At 43.6% G+C, this 27,351-nt stretch overlaps 1 protein-coding gene across 2 annotated transcripts in view; it reads right to left on the bottom strand.

Moving 5' to 3' along the window:
* The window catches only part of RIN3 (Ras and Rab interactor 3), a 101,014-nt gene that overhangs the window by 62,634 nt on the left and 11,029 nt on the right, over window positions 1–27,351 (bottom strand). For both annotated transcript variants that reach the window (XM_074998754.1, XM_074998755.1), the window contains exon 2: window positions 1,786–1,975. In XM_074998754.1, coding sequence (XP_074854855.1) covers window positions 1,786–1,975 — 190 coding nt within the window. The remainder of the gene's footprint in view (window positions 1–1,785; window positions 1,976–27,351) is intronic.

A 27,351-nucleotide genomic window follows, 5' to 3' on the forward strand; every position in this document is an offset into this window, starting at 1 on the left:
AGCAAATCAGAGAGTGGAGAGGTGGCGGGGGGGAAGGTCAAGAATTAGATTGAACCAAGTCTAATTCTTGACCTTCCCCCCCACCCCTGCACTCTCTGATTTGCTCACCTTGATTATCTTTTTCTGATTTGTCCTCCTTGCTTACTGTTTTTGGTTCTCTGTGTCTTAAATATAGAGTCTGTTCTGGTCTGGCTCTGGTCTGAAGAAGTGGGTCTGTCCCACGAAAGCTCACCTGATAAACTATTTTGCTAGTCTTTAAAGTGCTACTTGACTGCTTTTTGTTTTGGATGTATCTTGTGTGGGTCTCCATTCAGTTCAATAGAGTGGAGAGCCTGATCAGGCCTTCTGCTCTCTGGTGTGAAATCCAGCACTTCATATTTACACTGGATCAGACTAGCATAAGTATCCTGCACCCTCCCATCTGCAGTGGCAGCCAGTGGAAGGTGGCAGGGGATGGGGGAGAGGGGAAAATTTAATCTCTTTATGTGTCAGCTTCCTGAGCTGATCGCTCTAATGTGCTTGCCTGGACTGTTGTGAAGACGAATGCACATCTGACCTCTGAGATCACCAAGTTGTAGATTACCGCGAGATTTATTTTCGTTTAAATTCAGATTATCAAGATGAGAAGTGAAACCTGGAAACTACTCTGTTCTCTTTTCCATTCAGGAAGGCTTGTTGCCATGGTTCCAAGGGTTACATTTGGGCCATATCTGTTGACATGGTCTTTTGCTGCACAGGTTTCCCAGGTGCACCTCTACCTTGTTCTTAATTTGGAGGATGGGTGCCTAGCAGCATCTCTACCCCAAATCCTTGGCTTATTCCAGATCAGTTTTCATTTAAAATTTTAGAGACCCAGACAGCGAATGACGAGAAGTAGGAGTAGACCACATGGTAATAAAGGGAAAATGGAGTGTATCCATCCTACTGCCACCTAGCTGCCTCCCCGTTCTTTAAGGTGAAAGAATTCCCGAGATTCCCTCTCCCCACAGCCTAAACAATACAATTAGCGTGTTTGTAACATGTTTATATTAGAAATTCAGTTCTAATATGCGTGCGTCTATGGATGACTGAGGAGGCATCATATTGGCATCACATGACCAAGAAAGTGAAATCTGAGCAACCTCAACTAAACTTTTTAAAATATTAGATTTTTTTGGCAACCCTTCTATTTCAAATACTTGGCAGAAAATATTTCTTTCTTAAAGCTCCAATCCCCTCTCTTTTCAATGAAGGGCTTTTAAAAAAAAAACAAAAACAACCCAACTGCTTCTAGTCCTCATGCCATCCTACAAGGAAGAGAAGGCTTGATTTTGCTGGTTTGCCTCAAGTGTAAAACTGGCATTGTAGAGAAGCAAGCTGGGAGGTATGAACACGTTTTTGTTGTCCACCTGTAAGATTTCATTTTTTAAGAAAGCTACAAGTCAGAGATATTGGAAAAATACTGCATCAGACTACAGGGAGTCTGTGGAGATATCTGAAAGCACAACAGAGCAGGGATATGAAACAAATAGGAAAATTGTTCCTATACACCAACTGTTAAGTAGATCAAAGGTATTGTCCTTCTCCTTCATATTCTATTATTTTGGAGAGACTAGAAAGGTCTAGCCCACAAATATAAGACTAGCCAACCACAATAGGCAAAGGAAACAAAGGCCAGATACCGCTAAATATGTTTGCTTTCACAGGAGGAAAAAAAGCCCCACAAACCATAGCTATCCATCTCCCTTCAGGAACAGGAAACATATTAGTCTGAACTGAAATGATTTTGGACAAATGTAGAATTACCCCAGCTGATTCTTTGCTGAGTATCTCTCCAGCTCCTTCCTGTTTCATGCTCAGATGAAGCCAGACGGGGCACGTTTTGATAAGTTTATCGAGGACACAAATGCCAGGCCTTGGAAGGCAGTTTTGCAGAGTGATGGACTGATTTGGGCTTGTCTCATCATCATCTTCTTCATGGGGATCTGTGACAGGACTGAGACAACACAAAAGAGTCCATTTAAACAGAAGTGAAGAGCGACAGTTTGTGGTGAAGAAATGTAAACACACACATGATGCTATACAACTGGCATCAGACTTTAGATTATTAGTATTTAATAGTTCTACTGTGGTAGTGCCTAGAAGTCAACTAAGTCAGAGATTTGTAGCACTAGTCACAGACACAAACATACAGGAAATACTAATTCCTGCCTGAAATAAGATGGATACCAGCAATAAATTCACTGGCCATACATTGGGTGATGATATTTGAATTTACCCCTCTCCCATCCTCTCAGCATTGGTGCCTAAAGAGCACAGCAGAGGCTCATTGTCAGGGTGGCCGGTGGCAAGCTAGCACCCTGCTGCACTTCTATGGATAAAAGATTTCAGCCTTGAGAGACCCAGCTTGCCAGCTAAAGGATCTAAATGACTGTCCTTGACTTTTAAAGGAGGCATTTGTCCTCTGCCCTGGAAGAATAGGAACACCAAAGGTATCAAACCACCTTTTGGGCATACCAAGTATACCTCGCCTTACCATATTTCAAAAGTGAACAAGGGACCCTATCAGCTCATGCCACCAAAATGCCTCAGACTTGGCCTGCATCCTTCTCAGGAATTCTGGCATCATACAATAGCCTTAATGATTAGCCTGAGTGTGCCACAGGAAGCACCAACCTCAGCCCAGCTAAAGCAGTACATCACCTTTAAAACAGTGAGTTGGAGAAGGTCAGATTTTATCTAGGCAGCCTTGTTTCTGTACCTATGGTGTTTTCAGAGACTCTACATAAGCAAATATTGAGAACCAGTAACAGCATAAATAGAGCATGTTGCCCTCTTCTATAATTACACTTCTCTGCAGATGCTAGGAATGGGTGGGATGGTATTTTCAGAGTTTGACATTTGCAATCCCACACATGCCAGAGCCACAGCACAGAGTTGGTGGAACTGTGTTGGGTGGGGTGGTCTCCATCTTGGGTTAAAACCATGGCAACAACCAGGCTGAGAGAAGGGGTGTTTCCACCAAGCCTTGAAGAATCTGCACATCAGTGCTTGTTCATTTACCTCAGAGTAAAGCTGTGTGTCTATTTACAAAGGTTCCTCACCCAGAGTGGCCAGAAAAAGAGGTTACTCACTGCGCAAGGGTGGGGATCCTCAGATTAGTAGAGACTGCAGGACTGTAGAGCCCAAAGAGCACACGCAGAACTCGTCTCTCGCATGGTGAGAGCTGGTGTGGATGGATGCAATGTGTGTATGTGAACAATAGAGGGAGCTCAGGGATTAGACAGACAGGGCCTGATTCTTCCATCTTTGGTGTGACTGCTACAATCGTTAGGATGTAAGTGGGAAACTTTGGGGCTTTTAAAAATAAAACTCAAACCCTTCCACCCCATGAGTAGCTGTAGCTTGAGCTATCACACTATCGATTAACCACAAGAGGGAGGAGTAGAGAGCACACTGAGCAGTCAATTATCCCTGTGTAAAGGAAATAGGATGTTACCCAAACAGAATTCTTCACTCAGGTACCCCACTAGTGAGGTCTCATACCCAGTTTGCACTGGTGTAAAGGCCACACACGGTGCATAAGAGGGAACAGCCAGGCCCAAGATATTTGCAACTCCAGCACTGATGTCAGAAGCCATTGGAAAGTTGACTTGTCAAGTGACCTCAAAGAGAACATCACTGTAAGTACAGACAGGAAGTGTCTGAACTCGACACCCAGTGGCAGGGAGATCTATAATAGCAACTTTGACCATGTGCACCCTTGTCGAGACTGCTGAAAAGCAGGGGAATGCAATGAGAGAGGCACTGCTGGGGAGAAGGTGCAGTTTGTATCCCCCCATAAGCTCCTATTTCATGTCTGGATGTTTATTTTTAGGCCAGTAGAAATCCATGGGCAATGGGTATAAAGGCAAAGGGAAGCAATGTTTCACCTGGGTCTTAACACTTAACATCACACCTCTTCCTACCCCTACTCTGGCGGTTCCTGAAGGCTCCCACAGCAGGCTGTTTCAGCTTGCAGACTGGTTACTCTTCCCCCAAAACGGATCTGCCAATTTACAAGGGAAAAGCTTTCCAGCTTGCCTGTCATATTAGCATAACATTTAACCTGTGAAAGAGCCATTAAGTGGTAAAAGGAGTCATTAGCAAGCTTGAGCTAACCCTGAAATTACTGACAAAAGCAGTTGTGCGTTATGATGTCTATAGGAACTTAGTTTAAAATTTGCTTTAAATATTTCATTAGTTTGTGGCTGAAGCTTATGAAATTTCTTAACTAAAAATCCTTGCATAGATTTTTTTAGATGAACAATAAGAGTATTCAGCTGTAGCCTTAAATGCTTGGATCATCAGACATAGCTTTTTAAATAAGTTCTTTAAAAGACCACCCTTATCTAAAATAGATATTTTGATTACTGTGGTACAAAAACTTGCTTCCACAGTCTTCCTGCTCTTTTTGTCTATCCCAATTTTCCTTTCCTCACCCTCCCCTTCTTGAAGGAAACCATAAAAGGACAACATTCCTTTACTTCCAGATAGTGGGGAAATGATTTTACATTTCTTTACTTCTGACTATTTGACAAAGTAGTTTTAAGGGAATCCTCCACCAAAATTAGTACCTTACTAATATATAAAATCCTTTGTTATGCCTAAAATCTTAGGAAACATTTTTAACATAAACATATGATGAAATTTCATACACGTGACTATAGTTATGGAGATCACACACAATAAATTATTGTTCTCTTTTTCTAAAAGCAATGAACTTTGTCATGAATACACTAAACCTCTCTGACTGATTAATTTAAAATAATATTTTTGTTTCAGTGTGTTAAATATGTAGTAATCTGGAATGAATGATTACTTTATGACTAAGAAAATGTAAAACAGAAGAGCTGCATCGTGTTTCATAATATTTAATGTTGTGTTCAGGACCATAGCTGACTTGCCCTTACAACAAACCTTTTGGAAATAAATCTCTGACAAAACTAAGAGTATATATACAAAAAAAAAAAAACAAAACAAACCCTGTGACTGACATTTTTTATTCCCAAATATTGTATTTTCATAGTGTGTTTCCACTGCACGTCCAGTCTCACAGAGCAGCATGCAGTGGAAAACATGTTCCGTTTTCTTTGGAAAGAAATTTAGTGTTTCCCCCTCCCTCCCCAAATATTTCCTACATTTGGGTTCAGGGATTTGACTGGAAGGGGTGAGCAGAGAAGGAGGGAAAAGAAGAGGGACACAGTGGGGAGGGGAAAAGTTGGGGTGGGGCCTGAGTGCAGCATGGGTAGGACCACAGGCTGGGGATTTTGCCTCCCCAAGCAGCAGTTTCACCCATAGCTCATGCAGAAACTGCTGGAATAGGGAGTTAGACTGCATTGTCAAGCACAAGAGACCAGTGTTCTTAGGCCCTGGTCCTAAATGGGGGCTGGAAAGAGAAAGGTTGCATCTATTTGCTGTTAGATTACTGAAGTCATTCCCTAACCCAAAGCAAAGGCTGATCCTTACTGGTCTCTCCAGTCCAGCAAACATTTGAATGCATGCTCAGCTGTGAAATCAGTGGGACTAATCAGATGCTTAAAGTTAAACACACATCCAAGTGCTTTGCTGGATCACAGCCTGTATTCACAGGCAGTGTTGCCTCAGGGATAGAGTCTTGGACTGGGATTTTGAAGACCTGGCTTCAAATCCTGGCTCTGTCAGTGGCCTCCTGGTGATCTTAGGCTAGTCAGCTCACCTGTGTGCATCAGGGGCCCACACAAACCTAACCTCCTTTGTAAAGCACTTTGAGTCCTACTGATGGAGAATGTCATATAAGCATGATGTCATTCACATCACCGGCCCCTGTGTACTTATTTTTAAAAGATTGCTTTTTTGAACAAGTTCATGATTGCTAGGAAATTTCTTTTTATATTCATTTCTTCCTTTTGGTTTGAGAGATGAAATTAACACGACTCCTTACGAATAAAGCAAGATACTGTGCCTCAGTAACTAATAGATCAAATTTCAGAGTGGAACTAGTTGATTATCTCCTGTCAAAGGCACTAAGTCAGGGCAGCATACCTGCCCCCCCCCAATTTAGGCTTTGTCAAAACAATCTTTCATGAAGTTTAAGAACGTCTTTGGTAACAGCCCTTCCAGAAGTAACAGAGAGGTAGCTGTGTCAGTTTGTATTCTAACAAAACAACATAACAATAATGTAGCACTTTAAAGACGAAGAAAATGATTTATTAGGTGATAAACTTTTGTGGGAAAGCTTATCACCTAATAAATCATTTTGTTCATCTTTAAAGTGCTACATTACTGCTATTTTGTTTTGTTAGCTCTTCCAAAAGTACAAGTGGAAGAAAGGCAGTCAGAAGAGGAAAAATATGTGAATTAAATAAGAGAGTCCGTAGGATGTAGCACGAAACCCTGCCTCAAAAAAAAAAAAAAAAGAAGTCAGATAAACAAGGCTGAAACCCTGAATCCTGTTAAGAAGTGAAAACAAATTTCAAAAGATGGATCATGTTCAGATTGTTTTTGAAAATCCAGCCCTTCCACAATACAGAGAATCAGGGACCAAACGATTTAGACTGGCACATACTGGGACTTTCAAAATTGTGTGCTTTCTTATGTGCCTAAACCCCTTTGGAAATCTGGATTACTGCACCAGAGGTGAAAGTTAAGTGGGTGCACAGCTCTACCAAGAGCTGGCTGAACTGTGGCAAAATCCAGCAGGGTGCTATTTAAATAGGGCGACTATATCTCCCTGTCCCAAATACAGGACAGGGAGATATGGGGGGGAGGGGCGGCTCTTCCTGGCTCCACCAAGCCCCAGGGAGCTGGGAAGGAGGCAGCAGCTGACAGCGCTCCCCAGGAGCCCCAGGAAAGCAGCAGCTGCCGGCACTCCCCAGGAAAACAGCAGTTGCCAGGAGCCCTGGGGAAGTGGCAGCCACCTGCAGGGGAGCCCCCGGGAAGCAGCAGCCACTGGCACCCCTGGGGAAGCAGCAGCTGCTGGCACGCCCTGAGGCCCTGGGAAGCAGCAGGGATGTGGCAGCCACCCATGCTACCCTGCTTCCCCAAGGCTCAAGGAGGTGACTCTCACCAGCAGCTGTGCTGGCACAGCTGCTGGCAGAAAAAATCGGTAGGGGAGGGCTCAAATATTAGACAATCTGTCCTTTAAAAAAAAAAGTAGGGATGCCTTGTTGGCGTCCCAAGTATGGCACCATCCCACTTAATACAGGATGGATGATCACTCTATATTTAAAGAGCTGGCAGGGACCAGGACTGCAATCAGACAGTACCTGTAAGAAATGTTAAGTTACTTTCACACCTGCACTGAACTCAAAGGACTGGTCCTGTAATGTGTAGTTTGCAAGCAGTGTGCTCTGCCTGTGCCAAGTATCCTTGACTTCAGGGGGTGCTCCTGGCTGTTGTGTTAGCCCATCCATATGTTACACATTGCAAGATCAGGGCCTGATTTAATTATCAGTAGTATAGAATCAATGTAAAGAGTATGGTAATTGTGAAGCAGCATTTTGCAGGGACTGGTGTTTTTAAGCTCCAGTGTTATTCAGTATGATTCTAACTAGTAATCCAGAGGGGTGAGCACAGGACACATGTTAATGATATCCAGATTAGTTACTAAAATAAGAGGAAATGCAAATACAAACTGGGCCAGAACACAAATAAGACAAAGCAGACTGGAGTTAGATTAGAAACACAGAGAATGCATTGAGGAAGAATGTAAGCTTAATATAGGGAAATGGAAAACAATTCAATGAGAAAAGAGAATATGGAAAACAACACCGCAGAAAGAAACCAGAGGACAAGAATGAGTGACTGCAAAGGAGACAGAAGCTTACAGTGCACCAGAGCACCAGAAAAGATAAATGCAATTTGTAGCTGTATATGCAGAGCTATCACCTTGTGGGATAGGAATGGGGCAAGTTACAGTCCCTCTGCATACCCTTCCAATATAACTCCATTGGGAACGTTGCACCTTGTTACTTGAAAGGTTATTGTAAAGGGGAGAGAAAGTAGAGAAGAACAAAACAGATTAGGGCTAATGGGGCTGACTGACAAGTAAAAATAAGACGGCTAAACATGCATAATTTGGCTCAGTTACAGCCACCCTATGAGCAGCACAAGAATGTGAATACTAGATCAAGAAGGATGATTTAGGGCGGTAAAAGGGGTTGCAAAGAGAATCAAGTATAATAAATTCTGTCTTAACTGGTATTCAATTATCCAGAACTCTCAGATAACCATAAGTAAATTTTAGTTACGTTTTCTATAAGTACAAGAAGTGAAAGTAAAAACAAATATACATCAAATGCTGTGTAAGTTTACAATGTACAGTACCACTGTTGTTGGTAAATAAAGTACTCTGCATACATTTATTTGTTTCTTAATATCTATTCTTGATTTTCTTTAGTGTTATGCATTGTTAGGTATTGGTGGGTACCTCTCAATTATTCAGATTATTTGAATATCTGGCAACCTCCTATCCCAGGGTTGCCTTATATGAAAGAGTTTACTGTAATAGGGTAGAATTAAGAAAGGCACATGGGGGAGCTTCATGACAGTGAGATCTATTAGACTGTGGAACAACCTCCTCAGTTAAGGGCTGGGGACACCATTCAGGGCCATTCTTAAAATGTATGGGGTTCTAAAGAACATCCTCTCCACATACCCCACCCATGACTTGTTCATAGGCCAGGGCCCCCCAAACTCTCCCTGTCCCCTCCCCATGGCTCCTTACCTCGGAGAGTCCATCAGAGAGGCGGTTAAATGCCCAGCTGCCATGAATGCTGCCCCAGGCTCAGCAACCCACTGGGTGTGAAAACCACTCCAGTTTCCAGTGAGCTGGAAGCCCAGCTCCGGCAGCCTCTGGTGGCAGCAGCAGCAACCAGGATAACCACCAAGCCCACAAAATTTGCATGCTTGTGTCACCAGGATTTGGAGCACCACGAGTTGACTTGCTCCTATCTGAGTGGCTTCTGCACATGCGGGAGCCAACCTGTGTATGCATAGGGACAGCCCTGATCCTAAAGCTTGAGAATCCAAATGCTACACATTTATAGGGTTACCATATAAAAAAAGAGGACACCCCTGAGAAGGAGTATATCTCTGCATGGATATATTATAGTATATCTAATACACTAATACAATGTGAGTTGGTAGATACCGATACAGATACAGGCCCTCTCAGGGGTGTCCTCTCTTCTGAAAGTTCATCTATGGTCACCTGAGATTGAAGAAAGCACAGAAGAACTAAATCCTGCATTGGCAGAGGGGGCACCGAACAGCTTTTGTCTCTGCTCTCATTGCTGGGATTTCCATACCATGCTAGTCAAAATGGCACACAGTAGCATTCCTCGACTTCTCTGCATGCAGCAGCCTCAAGAGCTACATGCCAGGCTGTGGAAGAGCAAATCTAAGAGCAGACTCCGCAGGTAGCTGCACAGAGCAGAGAGAAGGAAAGCTTCAGAATTCCCTTTGCTCAGTCAAGTGCAAGGAACTATGCACCCTGCCCCAGCAAGTAGCAGGTTGTTTCCGTTTCGCTTGCTGAGGTTATTTATGCCAAGCCCTTCCTACCACCCTGCCCTCCCCCAGCTCAGCAGAGAGATTTGCTGGGGCTAAGGGAGACTCTGGTTCTGTGCAATGTGAATGTGAGAAGCCAGCCCTGAAGTGGCCTGTATCACATCTGTTGAGTTCTTTCTGCAAAACAGGATTAAATCCCCCTGCCCCACTGCTGAGGGGAATTCCAGCAGCTTCCTGGGAACATGCACTGTTCATATTCATTGGCAACACAGATGAGTTCATTGCATAATTACTCAAAACACCATGCCTTATTTGGCCCAACTGCTTGGCTGCACTGCTGGAGATAGTGCTTATAGGATGGCAGTTTGCTTTAGCTCATGGTAACTGTAAGGATGTCAGCATTGTAACACATTTCTTTACTATTAAGGAGACAGATTTACAACCTATACGACCCCACTGAGGTCAAAGGTATTGACAAGTACTATGAGACTGTCGGCCTATAGCCCATTTGGGCCCTGGGCTTCAGAGGTGTAAAAGTCATGTAAACTCAGTATATGCTACAAGTGAAAGCCAAGACCAGCTGAGAGCACAGAAAGTGAATGTTACCTGGCTGCAGAAACTCAGATCCTCACCACTTGATCTTCATGAGAATCTGTCTATTTGTGGGGCCCATGACACACAACTGAGCTACTCCAGTTCCACCAGGAGATTGCTGGAACATTAACCAATACTTACAATAACCAATTCACTATAATTCTGAAGTGAACTTCAGTTTTGTTTGTTAGCCAGCACCACTTCTATGGAGAAAACTCACTGGAGCTAAAGAATGGGTCATACCCTCTAACATACTTTTGCCAGTTTATCTTGATTTTGAGTTTTCAAATAAGCTGTTTGTCAGAATTGATGACACTGATTTTTTTCTTTAAAATAGAAGAGTGTCTGAATTTCCTAGGAATCTCACATTAAATTACATCGAGAGAGAGAGAATGACGAGTATTGCTGTGTTTTCCTTGTCCTAGAAAAGAAGGAAGCTCAGATAGGCTTAGAATTGCAGGGGTCAGTCTATAGGTCTCAACATAGGTCACCCAGCATGGTCCTGAGAAAGAGGGAACGGTGGTCAAACACTGCTTGTAAATGTGAGCACAGCAGGCTAACCTTTGGACCACTAACACACACGAGGAGGTGACAGACCAGGGTTACACTAGACAGGCTCTGCCTCAGGCTTACTGCTGACCCTGGAGTGGCCCCCTAGAATTGCTCTACCCCTTTCAGAACCTCCTTTTTCTTCTTCTACCCGCTGCTCCCCTCCTGCTCACACAGTTACAATGCAGCTGTTCTTTCAACTTTCCCCTTCAATAGGTCTCATTGAAAGTCCCATTCCAAGGGCAAGGCTCTTTCTGTTCACGCAGGATCAGGCACACCTCACACCCACTGCCCTGATCCTGTCACTATTGCACTGACTCAGGCAGCCACATAGTTAACTGCCCAAGGAGCACCACCCTGCAGCAGTTGGCAAGGGAACCCAGAATCACTTTCTGCTCTAAGTTCCAGCCCAGGGGTTTTCACCACGCAGTCAGGCTTGCATCTGCCCTGATCACAATGTTCTCATCCCTGGACTACTTCTTACCTTCTACTCATTCCAATCAGACCCGTCTCTCCTAGAGCCTACCAGATCTCAATGATGACAGCACACTGACTGCTACTCTCCATCTACCTACCTACCAACTAATGTTCCCCTCTAGTAGTTTTCCATCCACATGCAGAATAAGTTTTATATATGCACCAAGGCACACATGAATGTGCACCACCCCTACAAACACACAACCCAGCAAGGCACTGTCTGTTAATCAGCTGACCAGTACTTGCATTTCTCCTCAGAAGGTATCCTAGCAAGTTCACTCACCTCCTCCCTGTCTTGTGGCTTTATGTAAGACCCTCCTCATCCCACACAGGTGAATTTGCTTCCCACGGCCTCCTCCTCATCTAACCTTTTCCCCCATTAAAATAGCCATTCAATTGGCTGATTTGGACCATATGACTTAATTTGGCTTTCTCAAGGCCTGTGTGTAGAGTACACTCTATTGTAGGCTCATTCTGCAATGTGTGGATCTGGACCCAAACTTCCTCAAGAGGCTGAGAGTGTTTGAGTTTTTAAGTTGGTTCAACGTATTATAGAAAAAGGGACAAATTGCAACTCTAGATCCAGACGTGAACTTTCCCTAATTTTGGGGCTAATTGGTTCAGGATTTGGAGTGAGGCATGACTACTCTTGTGATATTAAAAGCTCTAGGCTGCTTTCCATATAGGTCTTTAGCCACCTACATGGGGAATACCCATTTGGTAATAGAGAACTTTCCAATTTGGCAGACAGTGGTATAATAAGATTCACTGGATGGAAGTTGAAGCTAGACAAATATAGACTAGCAGTAAGTCACTGATATTTAACCATGAGAGTAAGTAACCACTGGGATCACTTAGCAAGTGTCATGCTGAATTCCTTGGAGATTTTTAAAACAAGACTTTGGGGAAAAAATCCACACACATACACATATAATTGACTGTGATCAGTTAAGGGAAGTAGGGTTATATAATGCAAGGTATCAAACTCATTGATCACCTTGATTCCTTCTGGCCTTTCAGTCTATGAATATGTTCGTAGATGATCTTCCACAGAATACAAATATCTCAGGTAGCTGTTGGTGTGGAGGCATTAAACCAAAACTGACCAGTCAGCACTCTGTCCTCTTCACTTTGTTCAGCCACGTCATCACAATATACATATATGATAAGAAGAACATAAAGTTTGCTGATAACTTCAGCCTGAGTGAAGGACTCAGGGGGAAAAAAAGCAGGAATGCTGCTCAGAGAGATGACTTAATGTTGCCTAGCTCCCAGCTCCCTTGTACTTATTAGTACACAAATGTCTTTAATTACATGATTACATACTGCTTTTTCATTGTATCCCCAAGAGAAGAGTTGAAAAGGGCAGGGAGAGGACATACCCTTAGGTTGTGCTTACACTTGCATTCCTGTTTCAAAAGAGGCATGCAAATGAGGGAAATCAAAATGCAAATGAGGTGTAGATTTACATATCGGGCACCTCATTTGCATATTCTCCTTTCAAAAGCACTTCTTTTGAAAGAGAAAAAGTAGTGCAGATGCAGCTCTTTCAAAAGTAAACCCTATCTGCGAAAGAGCCCTTCTTCCTGAAACAAAATAGGAAGAAGGGTTCTTTTGAAGATGGGGTTTACTTTCGAAAGAGCTGCATCTATACTGCTTATTGTCTTTCAAAAGAAGCACTTTTGAAAGGAGAATATGCAGATAAGGCACCAGATATGTAAATCTGCATTTTCGATTTCTCTCATTTGCCTGCCTCTTTCGAAAGAGGAATGCAAGTGTAGACACAGCCTTAGTGTTAGCAGAGATCACAGCAACAACCATGTCAAACACTGTGGGGTAAACAATGCTTTGTTTAAAAACAATGTTTCTTCTTGAGTCTCATAGAAGAGTTTAAAAGGAAGGAAAGGAAATTGGTGATCCAAAAAGGCACAACAGCTACTGGACAGATTAGAGTAGGAGATGGAGTTTCCTGCACCCTCGGATCTCTAAGAATTACAGAAAAAAATTGAAAATAAAATTGAGTAAGAATGAAAGCGATAGGTACTAACCTGATCTCGCTGGATACTCCCCAGGAGGTAAGTCCAGCTTATGAACAACCGGCCTTTTCCTTTAAAAAAATGTGCACTACTTGATGCAGCTTTCCCAGGTACATATGCCTTGCGAAGTAGCCTAGTGTTTTCAAGTTGTGGCCTGTGGACAGCTAGAGTCAGCACAGCACCACCTCACATTCCTCTGTCCCAAGCCATGCTTTCACTTGGGTCACTAATTTGTTTTGTTGTTAGTCTGGCGGTGAAAGGCAGTAGAGACCTTGTCTATTAATTTTGACCTGTAAAGTGCCATGGCACGATCACAATGATAGACTGGTAACATTTACAGTACATGTTCCAGCAGCCAAGGCATGAGTAACATATTTAAGTGAATTCTCTCATAAAGTCTTTAAAGTTTCCCTCTCCCTTACTTCTACATCATCTACGTGTGATTAATGCAGCCAGTGCCTTTCCACTCCATTTTTGTTCTGTTCTTTGAAGCCCTCTTTTGAAGCATATTCCTCTGAATTCCAGCTATCAGTTCACTGAGACAGGGTGCTCACTTCTTTAATCTCTTTGGTAATTGTCAGGCTTGAAACTCCTCACTGCCAAGAGCATGGTAGTATCCCATATGGAATAAAAGTCGATGGTTGTCCATTACTCAGCAGATGAGTACTCAGCTCCACTCAGGAAAACCTATCACTGATGCCAGCACTCACAGGAGGAGCTTTCAGCAGGGAAAACAAAGAATGAGTAGGCCATGGAGCATGACTTAATTTTTCACCCTAACACTGGTCCCTCTGGGGTGGTGAATTGAGGCACACACATGAGGAAGATAAAAGGAGGCTTTCACTGGCCTTGACTCTGCTGTGCCTGGTCTGAGGACAGATGGAAAGCTTCAGTCTCTGACACTGGAACCCTGGCACCTGCTAATAAAGAACCACTTCCTAATTTTAATGCACACCCTTATAATACAGGTTGTAGCTCTAAAAACCAGGATTCTTTGGTCCAGTAACATACATGATGTGGTAGGGCCATGAATGCTTCTGCACCAGAATGCCCCAGGCTTGAGACAGTAGAAGCAGGCTGGCATAAGGCAGCTTGGCCAAGGCCAGCATCCAGTTGCGTGGCCAGAGCTGCGGCCAGGGCTGAAGCCCATTGCAGCAGGACCCCAGACAGAGCAAGACAGTTTTGTGTCCTATGTTTCAAAAAGGTTTGCAATATTTTCCCCCCCAAAAAAATGCAAAATTTCCTAAGTTTTGGTATGTCTGTTGTTTCCCTGTTGTGTTACTCTGTCCAGCACAACAAAGGAGGTCTGAGAGTTTTCTTCTTTACTGTATCCCTCTTGTCTTGTTTTTCTTTTTTACTATTCTATAACTTTTCAAAAATGCCTAAACTTACAAAGCAACAAAAGAAACTCTGTAACGCTGCTGTTCTGCAACTTTTCCAATACTGAAGAAGTTTTGAAAAGTTAGAATAGAAAACAAAGGAAACAAAGGGAACACTCCCCACCCAAGCCTAGTCAGTATTAATTTTCTTGCATTCACTGGCAAAAATACAGAGTCTAATATTTCAAACAATTTTAGTTTGAAACAAATATTTTCATGTTGTTTCGTTTAGAAATTCCTTGTCCCAAAATTGAAAGAGTTAGTCCAACTTGATACATGCCTATTTTTCAAATGAAACCCTCTTTTCTGAACAGCAACTGTTGACCAGGTCTAACTGCAGTACTATGTAGTGCATTCCAAACCAGAGACTGAAAGTGACTGGTCTATGTGCATTGTGCAAACTAAGAGGAATTCAAAATATAAACACAGAGCATGACTATAAGGAGTAAAATTAGTTCTTAAAAATGGTATTTCAATTTTCCTAATATAAAGTATTATGAATTGCTTGTGGGCAAAAGACTTTTTTTTTTAAAACAGAGGGTGTCCCTATGAATTATTTATGTGGCCTATTCGATAGCTCTGGTCCAATGGATTGGTGTCTGAGTAAAAATCTTTGTCAATACCATTGCCACTCAGTCGCAGTTGGAGTGGTCTTCACCTAAACTGCCAGACTGACATGTCTGGAAAGCAACAAAGCAAACCCATTCATATTTTGCCCTCCTAGTCAGCTTTCCAAATCCTCCCTAATGTGTGGCTTCAGAGGATGAGGAAGTTGAGAAAACCTGCTTTAGTTCCTCCTTTAAAAAAAAAAACTAGGCAACTACTTACAAAAATTCCCTTCCTGCTTATTTTTAACCCTAGTTGCTCTGGAACAAAAATACCCCTGTGTACTTTGTTCATGATCAATAAGAAATGGAATTACCCTGGAAACAGACACACAAAACCCTCAGTCCAAGAAGATCTGCTTTTTGGTTCCCTTGAACTTATGAGAGAACCACCATCAACAGGGCCTGATTCTAAGGTCTTGCCTATGGCAACATGTAATGAGTATGTAAGCTGACCTGGAACGATTCCTTGGCTCTTGTCCCCTATTACCCCTCCACTACTTAAGATAGATTGATGACATCTTTATGATTTGGACCCATGGTATAGAGACTCTACAAGAATTCCACAAAGACTTTAACAATCTGCACTCCACCATCAGCTTATGCCTTGACTACTCCATGTGAGAGATACATTTCCTAGACACTATCGTACAAATCAAGGATGGTCTGATTGGTACCACACTGTACCAGAAACCCACTGATAGCTGTACTTACCTACATGCTTCCAGCTTCCATCCTGCACACATAACTAGATCCATTGTTTACAGTCAAGCCCTTAGGTATAATCACATTTGCTCTGATCCTACTGACAGAGACCAGAAACTACAAGATCTTTACCAAATATTCATAAACCTGAATTACCCATCAGGAGAAATAAAAAACCAAATCGACAGGGCCAGACGAATACCCAGAGACCAGCTACTCCAAGATAGGCCCAAAAAAGCCAAGAACAGAACACCACTGGTCATCACCTACAGCCCCCAACTCAACCCACTGCAATGCATTATTAAAGACCTACAACCTATCCTTAATCAGGATGCCACAATCCAGAAGGCCCTAGGTGACAGGCCTGTTCTATCCTACAGACAACCTCCCAACCTTATGAGGATTCTCACCAACAGCCACAGTCTATACTGCAGGAACACCATTCCTGGGACTTTTCCTTGCAACAAAGCCCACTGCCAGCTTTGTCCACATATATTTTCTGGAGACACCATCACTGGACCTAACCAGGTTATTCACAGAATCATGGGCACATTCTCATGTTCCTCAACTAACATCATATATGCCATCATGTGCCAACAATGCTCAGATTCTTTGTATATTGGACAGACTTCAAACTCTCTCAGACAAAGAGTTAATGGGGACAAAACAGACATAAAAACACCCTGATCCACAAACCTGTTAGCTGGCATTTCAATGGAGTGGGCCATTCTGTTAATGACTTAAGAGTTCGCATCTTACTGAAGAAGAATCTTCACTCTGCTTTGGAAAGAGAGACTGCTGAACTCCCTTCTATATTCAAATTCGACACATTAACACGTGGTTTGAACTGGGATGGGAATTTTCTGGGACACTATAGGGGCTCATTTGCATACTTGGCTTAATCTAATTCTTGACTCCCCCTCGCTTCTGCCCCTCTGCTCTCTGATTTGCTCACCTGGATAATTTTTTTTTCTGATTTGTCCACCTTGATTCCTGTTTTTGGTTCTCTGTGCCTTAAATATTGAGTCTGTTCTGGTATGGCTATGGTCTGAAGAAGTGGGTCTGTCTCACAAAACTCACCTAATAAATTATTTGGTTCGTCTTTAAGGTGCTACTTGACTGCTTTTTTGTTTTGATAGTATGTAACCTGTGAGCCATTGCTCCCCCAGGTATAAGTAGCAGCATAGATGGTGAGGCACTACTTAGAAGACTAAAAACACATCTGAATCCAGTGGGTACGTCTTCTACATGCCCAAGCAGTACTATTTTTAGCAATGTAGTGTTCCACTTCTAATTTCCTTCTCTAACAATAGAAATGTTCAGAGCGCAGGGTATGGCTCTAGTGGCAGGGATCTGCCGGAGCCTTTCTGTTCTACCTCCCTAGTGCCTCAGGCTTTCACTGCTGCCTGTAGCTATGTACTGCAGCATAGACACAGCCTGCAATTGGGAAAAGGTTCAGAAAGGGGTAATGCAAATGATTAGGGGTATGGAGCAGCTTCTGTCTGAGGAGAGATTAATAAAACAGGCTTTTCAGCTTGGAAAAAGGGACAACTGAGGAGGGATACAATAGAGGTCTAGAAACTCATGACTGGTTTAGCAAAAGTAAATAAGGAAGTGCTATTTATTCTTCAAACCACAAGAAGGAGGGGTCACCAAATGAAATTAAAAAGTGGCAGGTTTAAAACAAGCAAAAGTAAATATCTTCACACAAGGGGAGTCAACCTGTGGAACTCTTTGCCAGAGGATGTTGTGAAGGTCAAAACAGAGCTAGTTAAATTCAGGGAGGGTAGGGCCATCAAAGGCTATTAGTCAGGCTGTATAGGGATGGTGTCCCTAGCCTCTGTTTGCCAGAAGCTGGGAACAGGTGATAGGGACAAGTCCACTTCTGGTATGAGAAATATTACTGTTATCTTTTAGGGGTCACCAAATGAAATTGAGGGTAACTAAATGAAATTAATAGGTAGCAGATTTAAAACAAACAAAAGGAAGTATTTCTTCATGCAACATACAGTCAACCTGTGGAGCTCCTTGCCAGACAATGTGGTGAAAATCAGGACTTTAACAGGGTTCAAAAAAAGAGCTAGATAAAATCATGGAGGATAGGTCCATCAATGGCTATTAGCCAGGATGGATAGGAATGATGTCCCCCTATTTGTCAGAAGCTGGGAGTCGATAGCAGGGGACGGATCACTTGCTGACTACCTGCACTGTTCATTCTCACTTGTACCTCTGGCATTGGTCATGTCTGAAGACAGGATACTGGGCTAGATGGAGCTTTGGTGTGACCCAGAATGGCTGTTCCTGTGCTCTTCATTGTGGCGTACAGCTACACATACCCTCCATACTGCTACCCATGTAGCCACGGCTTCAGTTACATGCTGGTCTTTTTACACCACTCTGGCAGCATAAAGAGGTACTCAAATAGGCTATGCTTATGCAGAGTTAAAGCCACTTTACTCTGCCCAGAGTGATGAAATGGGGAGTTAATGTAACCTAATCAGGCCCTCATTTTCTAGCTGATAAATGGCCTCATTCTGCAATCCTGTTGAATACTTCAATTGAAATCAGAGACTACTCAAAGTGAGGTACAGTAAAACCACAAAATAAGTGACTTCAAGTTGTGCATAACTCACTTTAACGCAAGTTAAGCACAACTTGAAGCTGCTCTGTGGCTGTCAGCCTGCCTAGCTGTCAGCACCTAGGCAGGCTAAGAGCCTCTTCTCCCTGCCTTCCCCCAGCTGCACGGCTGTCAGCCTGACAATGGTGCCACTGGGGGAAGGCAGGGAGAAGGCTTTTAGTTGGTCCATTCCCCAGGTCCCACAAGCAGCGGGGAGACAGGAACTGGGCTGCAGCCTAGTTCCCAGCTTCCTGCCACTCTCAGAACCAGGAAACTGACCAGCCCTTGTGGTCAGCTCCTGCAGTCCCAGGGGAGCTGAGAACTAGGCTGCAGCCTGGTTCCTGTCTCCCCACCAACTTGCACACAAAACCTGGCGTAACTCAAAGATTTACTATACTACTTAACTGTGAAGTGGCCAAATGGGGCCCTACACATTTGCTTTCAAATGAGTAAGGATGTCTATGTGCAGCATTTCCAGTCCAGGGAGCCTTCTAGTGAATTTAGGATTCCATTCCAGTGAAGCTTAAAATACAAGCCAGATTTTAAGAAATGAGGCTTGATTCAATTCAATTATGTTGATTTAAATCCAGAGTAATTCAGGACTTGTTTGCACAGGAAAGCTTTGATAGTTGTACCAGTATAATTACACTGACATAGTTAAATCAATACATTTATACTGCTATCCCTGCTGATGTGCATATGGTTATCCTAGTTTAAGAGTTTCAGTTTAGCTTAAATCCTTTCCAAAACAACATAAGCTAAACAAACAAACTAAACACTAGCCATGGGGTTGGCAGCCAAAATAGCAATCATCATCATTGCCCTTTACGCTTACTGGCGTGTCAGGCAGCAACAAAAGTCCTTCACTTCTGTCTGTCACTGAGCAGCTTCTCAATAGTGCCCCAAGTGTGATTCATGCTCTTCATTTCTACTTCAACAATCCGGCATCATGTTATTTTGGGTTGTCCTCATTTCCGCTTCCTTTCAGGGGTCCAGTGCACCACAGTCTTTGGGATGGAGCTTTCATCTTTCCTGAGTACATGCCCAATCCATCTCCAGCATTTCTTCATAATGATGGTGGCCATGTCATCTTGCTTGCATCTTGTGAGCAAGTTCTGATTTGAAATTATTCTTGTCCAAAAATTACGGAGGATCCTCAGAAGGCTTCTGGTGTGAAAGGATGACAATTTATTGAGATCATACTCTGTCACCCGCCAGCATTCTGCTCTATATAATAATGTTGATAAGAGACAGCTTTGATAAAGTGTGGATGATGTACTGTGATTATTTCTGGCTTTGCTGAGTCTGCTCTGGATATTGCTTCTGATGCCTCCATCTCATCTGATGATACTACCCAAGTATGTAAAGTTCTCTGTGACAGGTAGGTCATGATCGATCTTGACTGATGCTGATGCCTCAGTGTTTAGGGCCACGACTTCTGTCTTCTTCTGGTTTACTCTTAGTCCAGCCCAATTTCCGAAGGTATCGAGTTGATTTGTCTTCTCTTGCATATGATGATGTGCATGGGAGAGCAGCACGAGGTCATCAACAAAATCAGGGTCCTCTAGCGTGGAGCAGGTGGTCCATCTGACACCTCTTGGCTCATCTTCTGTTGTACACTGCAAAACCCAGTCTATGACTAAGTTAGAGAGCATCAGAGACATGATGCATCCCTGTCTTACTCCAGTCTTAATTTCAAAGCGCAGGTCATTGTTTCCTATGCTACGTGTGAAATTGTTATAAAATCGAATAATGAGATGTACTACTTGTTGTGTTATTCAGTATGCTTTCAAAATATCCCAAAGACTATCCCTATGAATGCTGTCAAAGGCTATTTCGAAACAAACAAAGTTGATGAACAACCATCTCTGCCATTCAGTGATGTTATGCGGTACAAAAATTTGATCAACACACCCTCTTCCTTTGCGAACTTGATATAAATGCAAAGGATTGGGTCCATTCAGTTTGAAATTCCTCATTTTCATCTTCCATTTTCCTCTTTTTTGAAGCCATTCCAATGCTACTTTAATTATGACAATTTTATTTCACATTTAATTTCAGTTTTCATTCTTAAAATCCGTGTTGCCCTTCACAGCGGGAATGTTGCAGATTTCCTTGTCCTTTTCAAAATCAAGACTTTATTAGCAGCATGATCAAAACACAGATACAGTATATCCCACAATGCACTGCACATATTAAAAGGGGATTTAGCTAACATTTTGAGATCTCATATTATTTGCTATTTAGGTATAAGTTGTTCATTGTTGGACATCTAGACATTCACCATTTATTGAAAATAATCAGAAAGGCTTTTTTTTCTCTTTTACTTTGCAATTATAGTATTGGGAGCCACAAAGAAGTCCTTAAAGAGCCATATGCAGCTCCAGAGCCACAGGTTGCAGACCCTTGCACTAGCTACTTACACTCATATAAACTGAGTGTAAATGTACAGTGCAATAGTTTATACAAGTATAATTCCCTATGGGGGTGGAGCTCTCTTATGCTTGAATAACAACTATATTGCAAATTCACACTGCACTTTATACTGGCATAAATCAATTAAGAACTTGTCTGCAAAGGCAGTTAAGCGACAGTACTCTGCACTGATGCCATTGTAACAGAATGTAAAACTGACCATTTGTACAGTGAGAGAGCCGGGTGGAGTTGCTCGCAAACAGGAAATCTTCAGGTCTGAGGGTTTAACACCTCTATCACTGTGCTTGCACCATTACAGCAAGGGGATGTCACGCATTTACATACATACATTGCTAAACATAGGCTTTTGCTTATAGCTGGGATTCCTGTACGTTGCATATGGAGGTATACATGTCAGATCTTAGGAAACTGTAACTCTGTGACTGTATCTACACTAGCACCCCCCTTTTGAAAGGGGGATGATAATGAGATACATTGGGATATTCTAATGAGGCACTGCAATGAATATGCAATGCCTCATCAGCATAATGGCGTCCGCAGCACTTCAAAAGTGCCGCTTTCGATCATGCACAGCTCATCTACATGGGGTCCTTTTTGAAAGAACCCTGCAGACATTCAAATCCCCTTATTCCTATTTGGTTATAGGAATAAGGGGATTTTGAAGCGTGCTGGGTCCTTTCAAAAAGGACCCCATGTAGATGAGCCACACGCGATCGAAAGCGGCACTTTTGAAGTGCCGTGGATGCCTTTATGCTGATGAGGCATTGCATATTCATTGCAGTGCCTCATTAGCATATCCCAAAGGCTACGTCTACACTAGCCCCAAACTTCGAAATGGCCATTTGCGTGGCCATTTCGAAGTTTACTAAGGAAGCGCTGAAATGCATATTCAGCACTTCATTAGCATGCGGGCGGCCACGGCGCTTCAAAATTGACGCGGCTCACCGCCATGCGGCTCATCCCGACAGGGCTCCTTTTCGAAAGGACCCCGCCTACTTCGAAGTCCCCTTATTCCCATCAGCTCATGGGAATAAGGGGATTCGAAGTAGGCGGGGTCCTTTCGAAAAGGAGCCCCGTCTGGACGAGCCGCGCGGTGGCGAGGCGCGTCAATTTCGAAGTGCCGCAGCCACCCGCATGCTAATGAAGCGCTGAATATGCATTTCAGCGCTTCATTAGTAAACTTCGAAATGGCCACGCAAATGGCCATTTCGAAGTTTGGGGCTAGTGTAGACACGGCCAAAGTGTCTCATTAGCATCCCCCTTTCGAAAGAGGGGGTGCTAGAGTAGACACAGCCTGTAGGTTTAATGCCCATGCAGTGCTCCCAGTCACTGGAGCCCAGCACTAAAATAAGGCTGATCTGAAGAATTTTGAGTAACTCGTTTTTTGCAATGGGTCTTAAATCTAAGCAGAATACTCAGCACCTATCCACCACTTTTTCATTTTCAAAGTTCTCTACAAAAAGTTACCATAGCAGTTCAAAGAGCGGCACAAAAGTGAATGTTAGCGATGCTGGTGATTTCACACAAAAAATGACCAGCACTTAAACACATAATATGCTTCTGAATGTGTGGACAGAATATAAGGCCATTAGTAAAGCAACTAGCTCAAGAGAGGTCAGAACTCCTGTGAAGATCCCTTCAACTAAGCCTTCATTAAACATGGAAGAAGAGAAGTGCATGTCCATCTGCCGGATTTTTCATCCTAAAAAACTATGTAATGTATCCCATCAGCTAATGCTTAAGGAGCAAACTAAAGCTAGATTCCAGTGCATTTTAAATGGTAGCCACCCTAAATAATACATTTAGCCTCTGGACAAGAAGAAAAATGGCTCAAATCCAATCTGTTGCTGGGCTGAGTAAGCACGAGGTGCTCAGTGTGTTGAACAGTTTCTGCTTTTTCGCTTGTGCATCGTGAGTGAGATTGCTTGGAGATGACAAAAAAGAGAAACATTTTTGGCAACTAGGATGTAATGCTGAGCCAGCTCACAGGCTGCAACTTTGCCAAATGTGTCTGTGTCACTTGGGGCAATGTGATTCTGCATAGGAGACTGAGGGAGATTTGCAAAACAGTATTGCAGGTAGCCTACAAAGCTGGGACGTGGCCAGCCTCTTGGTGTTTGCTCTTGCTTGGTTAAGTTTCCAAAGCACCTCTGTGCTTGATCTGATTCAAAGATAGCCTAGTTCTCAGATAGCTGCATTGCACCAACAGACTCCTGCTTTATGAAGTGCAGTAAACTGCCACTTTACATGATTTTGACATACACATTAATTGTAATAATGTGAAAGTCAAAATCCCGGGCTCCAGCCACCCGCTTCCCCTAGCTCAGGGAAACGGGTGGCTGGAGCCTGAGGGGGCCAAGGCTTCCCCTTGGTTTTCCCCAACTGGGGGGAACCAGAGCGATGCTTCTGCTCCTGGGAGGAAGGTGGGGAGAAGCCCCTCAGCCCCTGGGAGATGGGAACCAGGCACATGCCTAGTCAGTTTCCCAGTTCCTGCAAGCAATGGGGAGCTGGAAAACTGACCGGCCGCTGCTGTGCCTGGCTCCCAGGGACTCAGAGGAGGAGGGGTCCCCTCGCCCAATTTACCCAAAATTTGAGTTACGGGTGTGTGTAAGAGGAACTCAACCCCCATGTAATTCAGGGTTTTACTGTATAGTTTATGGTATTTTCAAAATGGTGGGGAGCAGCCTTTGGTGAATCAGCTATTTGCTCTTTGGAGCAGGTTGCGTACCTGTGCGCATAGGGCACAGTGCATCTCCAGCTGTAGGTGTTGATGGTGCACTGATTTGGAGTGCAGTCTATCAGCTCTCCTCTGGATTTGATCACAGCCGCAAAGAGAGAAAAAAGCTAACAAAATAATCCTGCAGCCCACAAAAGAATCAGGACTGTGCCAGACCAAATAGCCTAACTGTTGTAGAAGTCCAGGCTAAGCACCCTGACACTAATGAAAAGCAAAGCTAAGATGGTACCTCCACCTCCAAAGAGTCCAGCTGGCAGCAGATCACTATCAGCAAGGGAGCTCTGAACTCTAGCTGTGCTTCTGAGTTCTACCCTCTCTCGGGCTTGGTTCCACCCTTTTAAGAAGCTACTCCTCTCCAGGTGCCATAGGCTTCACATGTGTGCTGATCTGGGGTTGTTGCATACAGAGCTTTTGAACACCTCCCTGAGCAGAGCAGGCACCTGCCTCACCATAATATAACTCCACTACCCAAGAGGGAACTTGGGCTCTCCACAACCAGAGCAGATCCAGATTCCCCCACTTCCTGTGAAAAGAAGCCCACATTGCCAGGCTTTTGTCTAGTATGACCTTGTACCTTAAAATTATAGGACTGAAGAACCAAGTAGTGCTGCATAGCATGGGTGCTTGTCTCTTTCCTCCTTTTGAGCTGCAGGTGGCGGACATGGTTGCAACAAGGGAAAAGGGGCTACCCAGAGAATAATGGCCCTTTTGATGGCTCGAGCCTCTTTTTCAATGACAGAGTGGAGCTTTCCCCAGAGGAGCAGCTTCCTCATCAGCACCATTTCTCCTGACAGGACAGCACCAAGGCCTGCATCTGAGGCATTGTCTGTAAAATGAACCGTTCCTTCATTCCCTCAATCCAGTGTGGTCTGCAATTCCTCCCGTACAGTCTAATGCATCTTCTGCAGTAAGAGCAAAGGGATCTCTGTAGCCCACTGACCCAGAACTGTCTCCCTGAGGCAGTGCATCAGCTGGGTCTGACCTGGTACACAAGAAGCTACATGAGAGAAGGCCTTGACAAGGGGTAAAACTGAAGCTCATTGTTCAGGTGGGAGTTCTGCGTGCATCTGTACCAGCCTTGGAGGAATGGGTGTTTGGAGCCTCAGCTCTCACTCTGGCAGATAAAGAGTTATTAACATCTTTTCTCTGGTTTTTCAGTGCTTAAGCAAGTTCCCATGTTGGAACCTAATTTCTTTTTGCCTCCCAGGTAGGTGCATTTTATGGTCCACAAGGCCAACTTGACGAGCCCCTTCAAAAGGTCCTTGCACCTGGCAAGCCATTGAGGTTCTGTACTGGGAAGCAGTTGTTGCAACCCCAAGGCCAGAAGGGCTGTAGACATTCACCTGGTTATATGTCTGTCCTTGTACCTGCTTGGCTCTCAAACATATTTTCAACACCAAAAGCTCCTGGCTTCTTGTGATGCACCCTGAGTTTGATAACACATTGGGTCCTGCTGGATGCCTTGGGTCCTGTTTTGGCAGCTCTGCCTAAGGGTTCTGACATTCCTTGAAGCTGTCACCAAATAAGTGCTCAAAGGGGGATAATGCTGTGGAAGCTGGTGCTAACTCTTTTAGAGCAAATAAAAGGGGAAGAAGTACCCAGTACCAATGGTAGGGACAAATAGCCCCAGTTTGTCATTTTCACATCTCCGTCTTGGTTTTGTTGACTTCTCACTAACTGTCCAGCTGCAGATGACAAACGGAGGGTTTTAGTGACTTGATTTTCAAAAAGAAGCATAGCTCCTGCATCTCCTGGGATGTAAAGTTAGTTCTCTGCCCCCACCAGGATTTCTCAGGGATCACCACTGAAGATATGAGTTCCACAAGTGCTGGGGTCACTTCAGTCATCTTTGCAGTGGGCAGTGTAATGCCTTCTGGTACTGTGTGTTATAACTTAGAATCACAAGAATGTATTGGTATCACCCCACACTTTTCTCCAATGGATCCGAGATATTCACCGCAATTGGTTCAAAACAAGTTTTTATTTAGGGAAGCAGCATCAAGGGGGCCTTGGGATGGTAAATTGGAAAGCAGGACTAGAGGCACATTGGTCTTTTGACTTCAAGGGGGGAAGCCAGACCAGTAGGAATGTGGTAACTTTGGACAAGCTATTCTCCCAGTCTAATTACCCAGCACGAGGGATTCCATGTGCTAGACGCTATAGTTAGGGTACCAGTAATGGGTCCTCACTTCCCCAGTTTATTTTATCTTGCTTGTTGTAGTATGGGGGGAATGGATGAGTGTTCATGTTGCACTCCCCATCCGTACCAACCTGAAGCTGAGGAAGCCAATGATCCAACCAGCAGATCAAATTTGGTGATGAATCCTGGTCTCTGGCCACCTGACGCATGCTGAATATATGCTAAAAAGAATACGTAGTTTAAGCATTCTCCTGAGATTATGAGAGGGGGATCTGTTTTATGTGATGGGCTTCTGTAACCTCATCATTTCCAGCAGCAATTTAATCATAGGCCCAGCTCATTTTTTGCTCACGGAGAAAATATGTCAAGAGTCAGAAATTCCCCAGTGACCAATCCTGTCTGTGACCTGGTAGACGTCCTGGGGAACCTCAAATTCTCTTTAAAGTGGTTCCTTGCTTGTCCTAATCTGCCTAGTACCTCTGGCATCAGACCTGCTCCAGGTGCTGGCACTGAGCCTGTGGCCCCAGTCTCCAAATTTCCTAGTTAAGAACATAAGAACATAAGAATGGCCATACTGGGTCAGACCAAAGGTCCATCAAGCCCAGCATCCCATCTGCCGACGGTGGCCAATGCCAGGTGCCCCAGAGAAGGAGAACAGAAGACAATGATCAAGTGATTTATCTCCTGCCATCCATCTCCTGCCCCCTTGTTATGAAGGCTAGGGCACCATACTTTATCCTTGGCTAATAGCCATTTATGGACCTAACCTGCAAAAATTTATCAAGCTCTTTTTTAAACCCTAATAGAGTCCTAGCCTTCACAGCCTCCTCGGGCAAGGAGTTCCACAGGTTGACTGTGCGCTGTGTGAAGAAAAATTTCCTTTTATTAGTTTTGAACCTACTACCCATCAATTTCATTTGGTGTCCCCTAGTTCTTGTATTATGGGAAAAGGTAAATAATTTTTCTATATTCACTTTCTCCACACCATTCATGATTTTATATACCTCTATCATATCGCCCCTCAATCGCCTTTTTTCCAAACTGAAAAGTCCCAGTCTCTCTAGCGTCTCCCCATATGGGACCCTTTCCAAGCCCCTAATCATCTTAGTCGCCCTTTTCTGAACCTTTTCTAATGCCAATATATCTTTTTTGAGGTGAGGAGACCACATCTGCACGCAGTACTCGAGATGTGGGCGTACCATAGTTTTATATAGGGGAAGTATGATATCTTTTGTCTTATTATTGATCCCTTTTTTAATAATTCCTAACATCCTATTTGCCTTACTAACTGCCGCTGCACACTGCGTGGATGTCTTCAGAGAACTATCCACTATAACTCCAAGATCCCTTTCCTGATCTGTCGTAGCTAAATTTGACCCCATCATGTAGTACGTGTAATTTGGGTTATTTTTTCCAACATGCATTACCTTACACTTACCCACATTAAATTTCATTTGCCATTTTGCTGCCCAATCACTCAGTTTGCTGAGATCTTTTTGTAGTTCTTCACAATCCCTTTTGCTTTTGACTGTCCTGAACAACTTGGTGTCATCTGCAAACTTTGCCACC

This window comes from Carettochelys insculpta, chromosome 6 (genome assembly GCF_033958435.1).
Source record: "Carettochelys insculpta isolate YL-2023 chromosome 6, ASM3395843v1, whole genome shotgun sequence".
Lineage (NCBI taxonomy): Eukaryota > Metazoa > Chordata > Testudines > Carettochelyidae > Carettochelys > Carettochelys insculpta.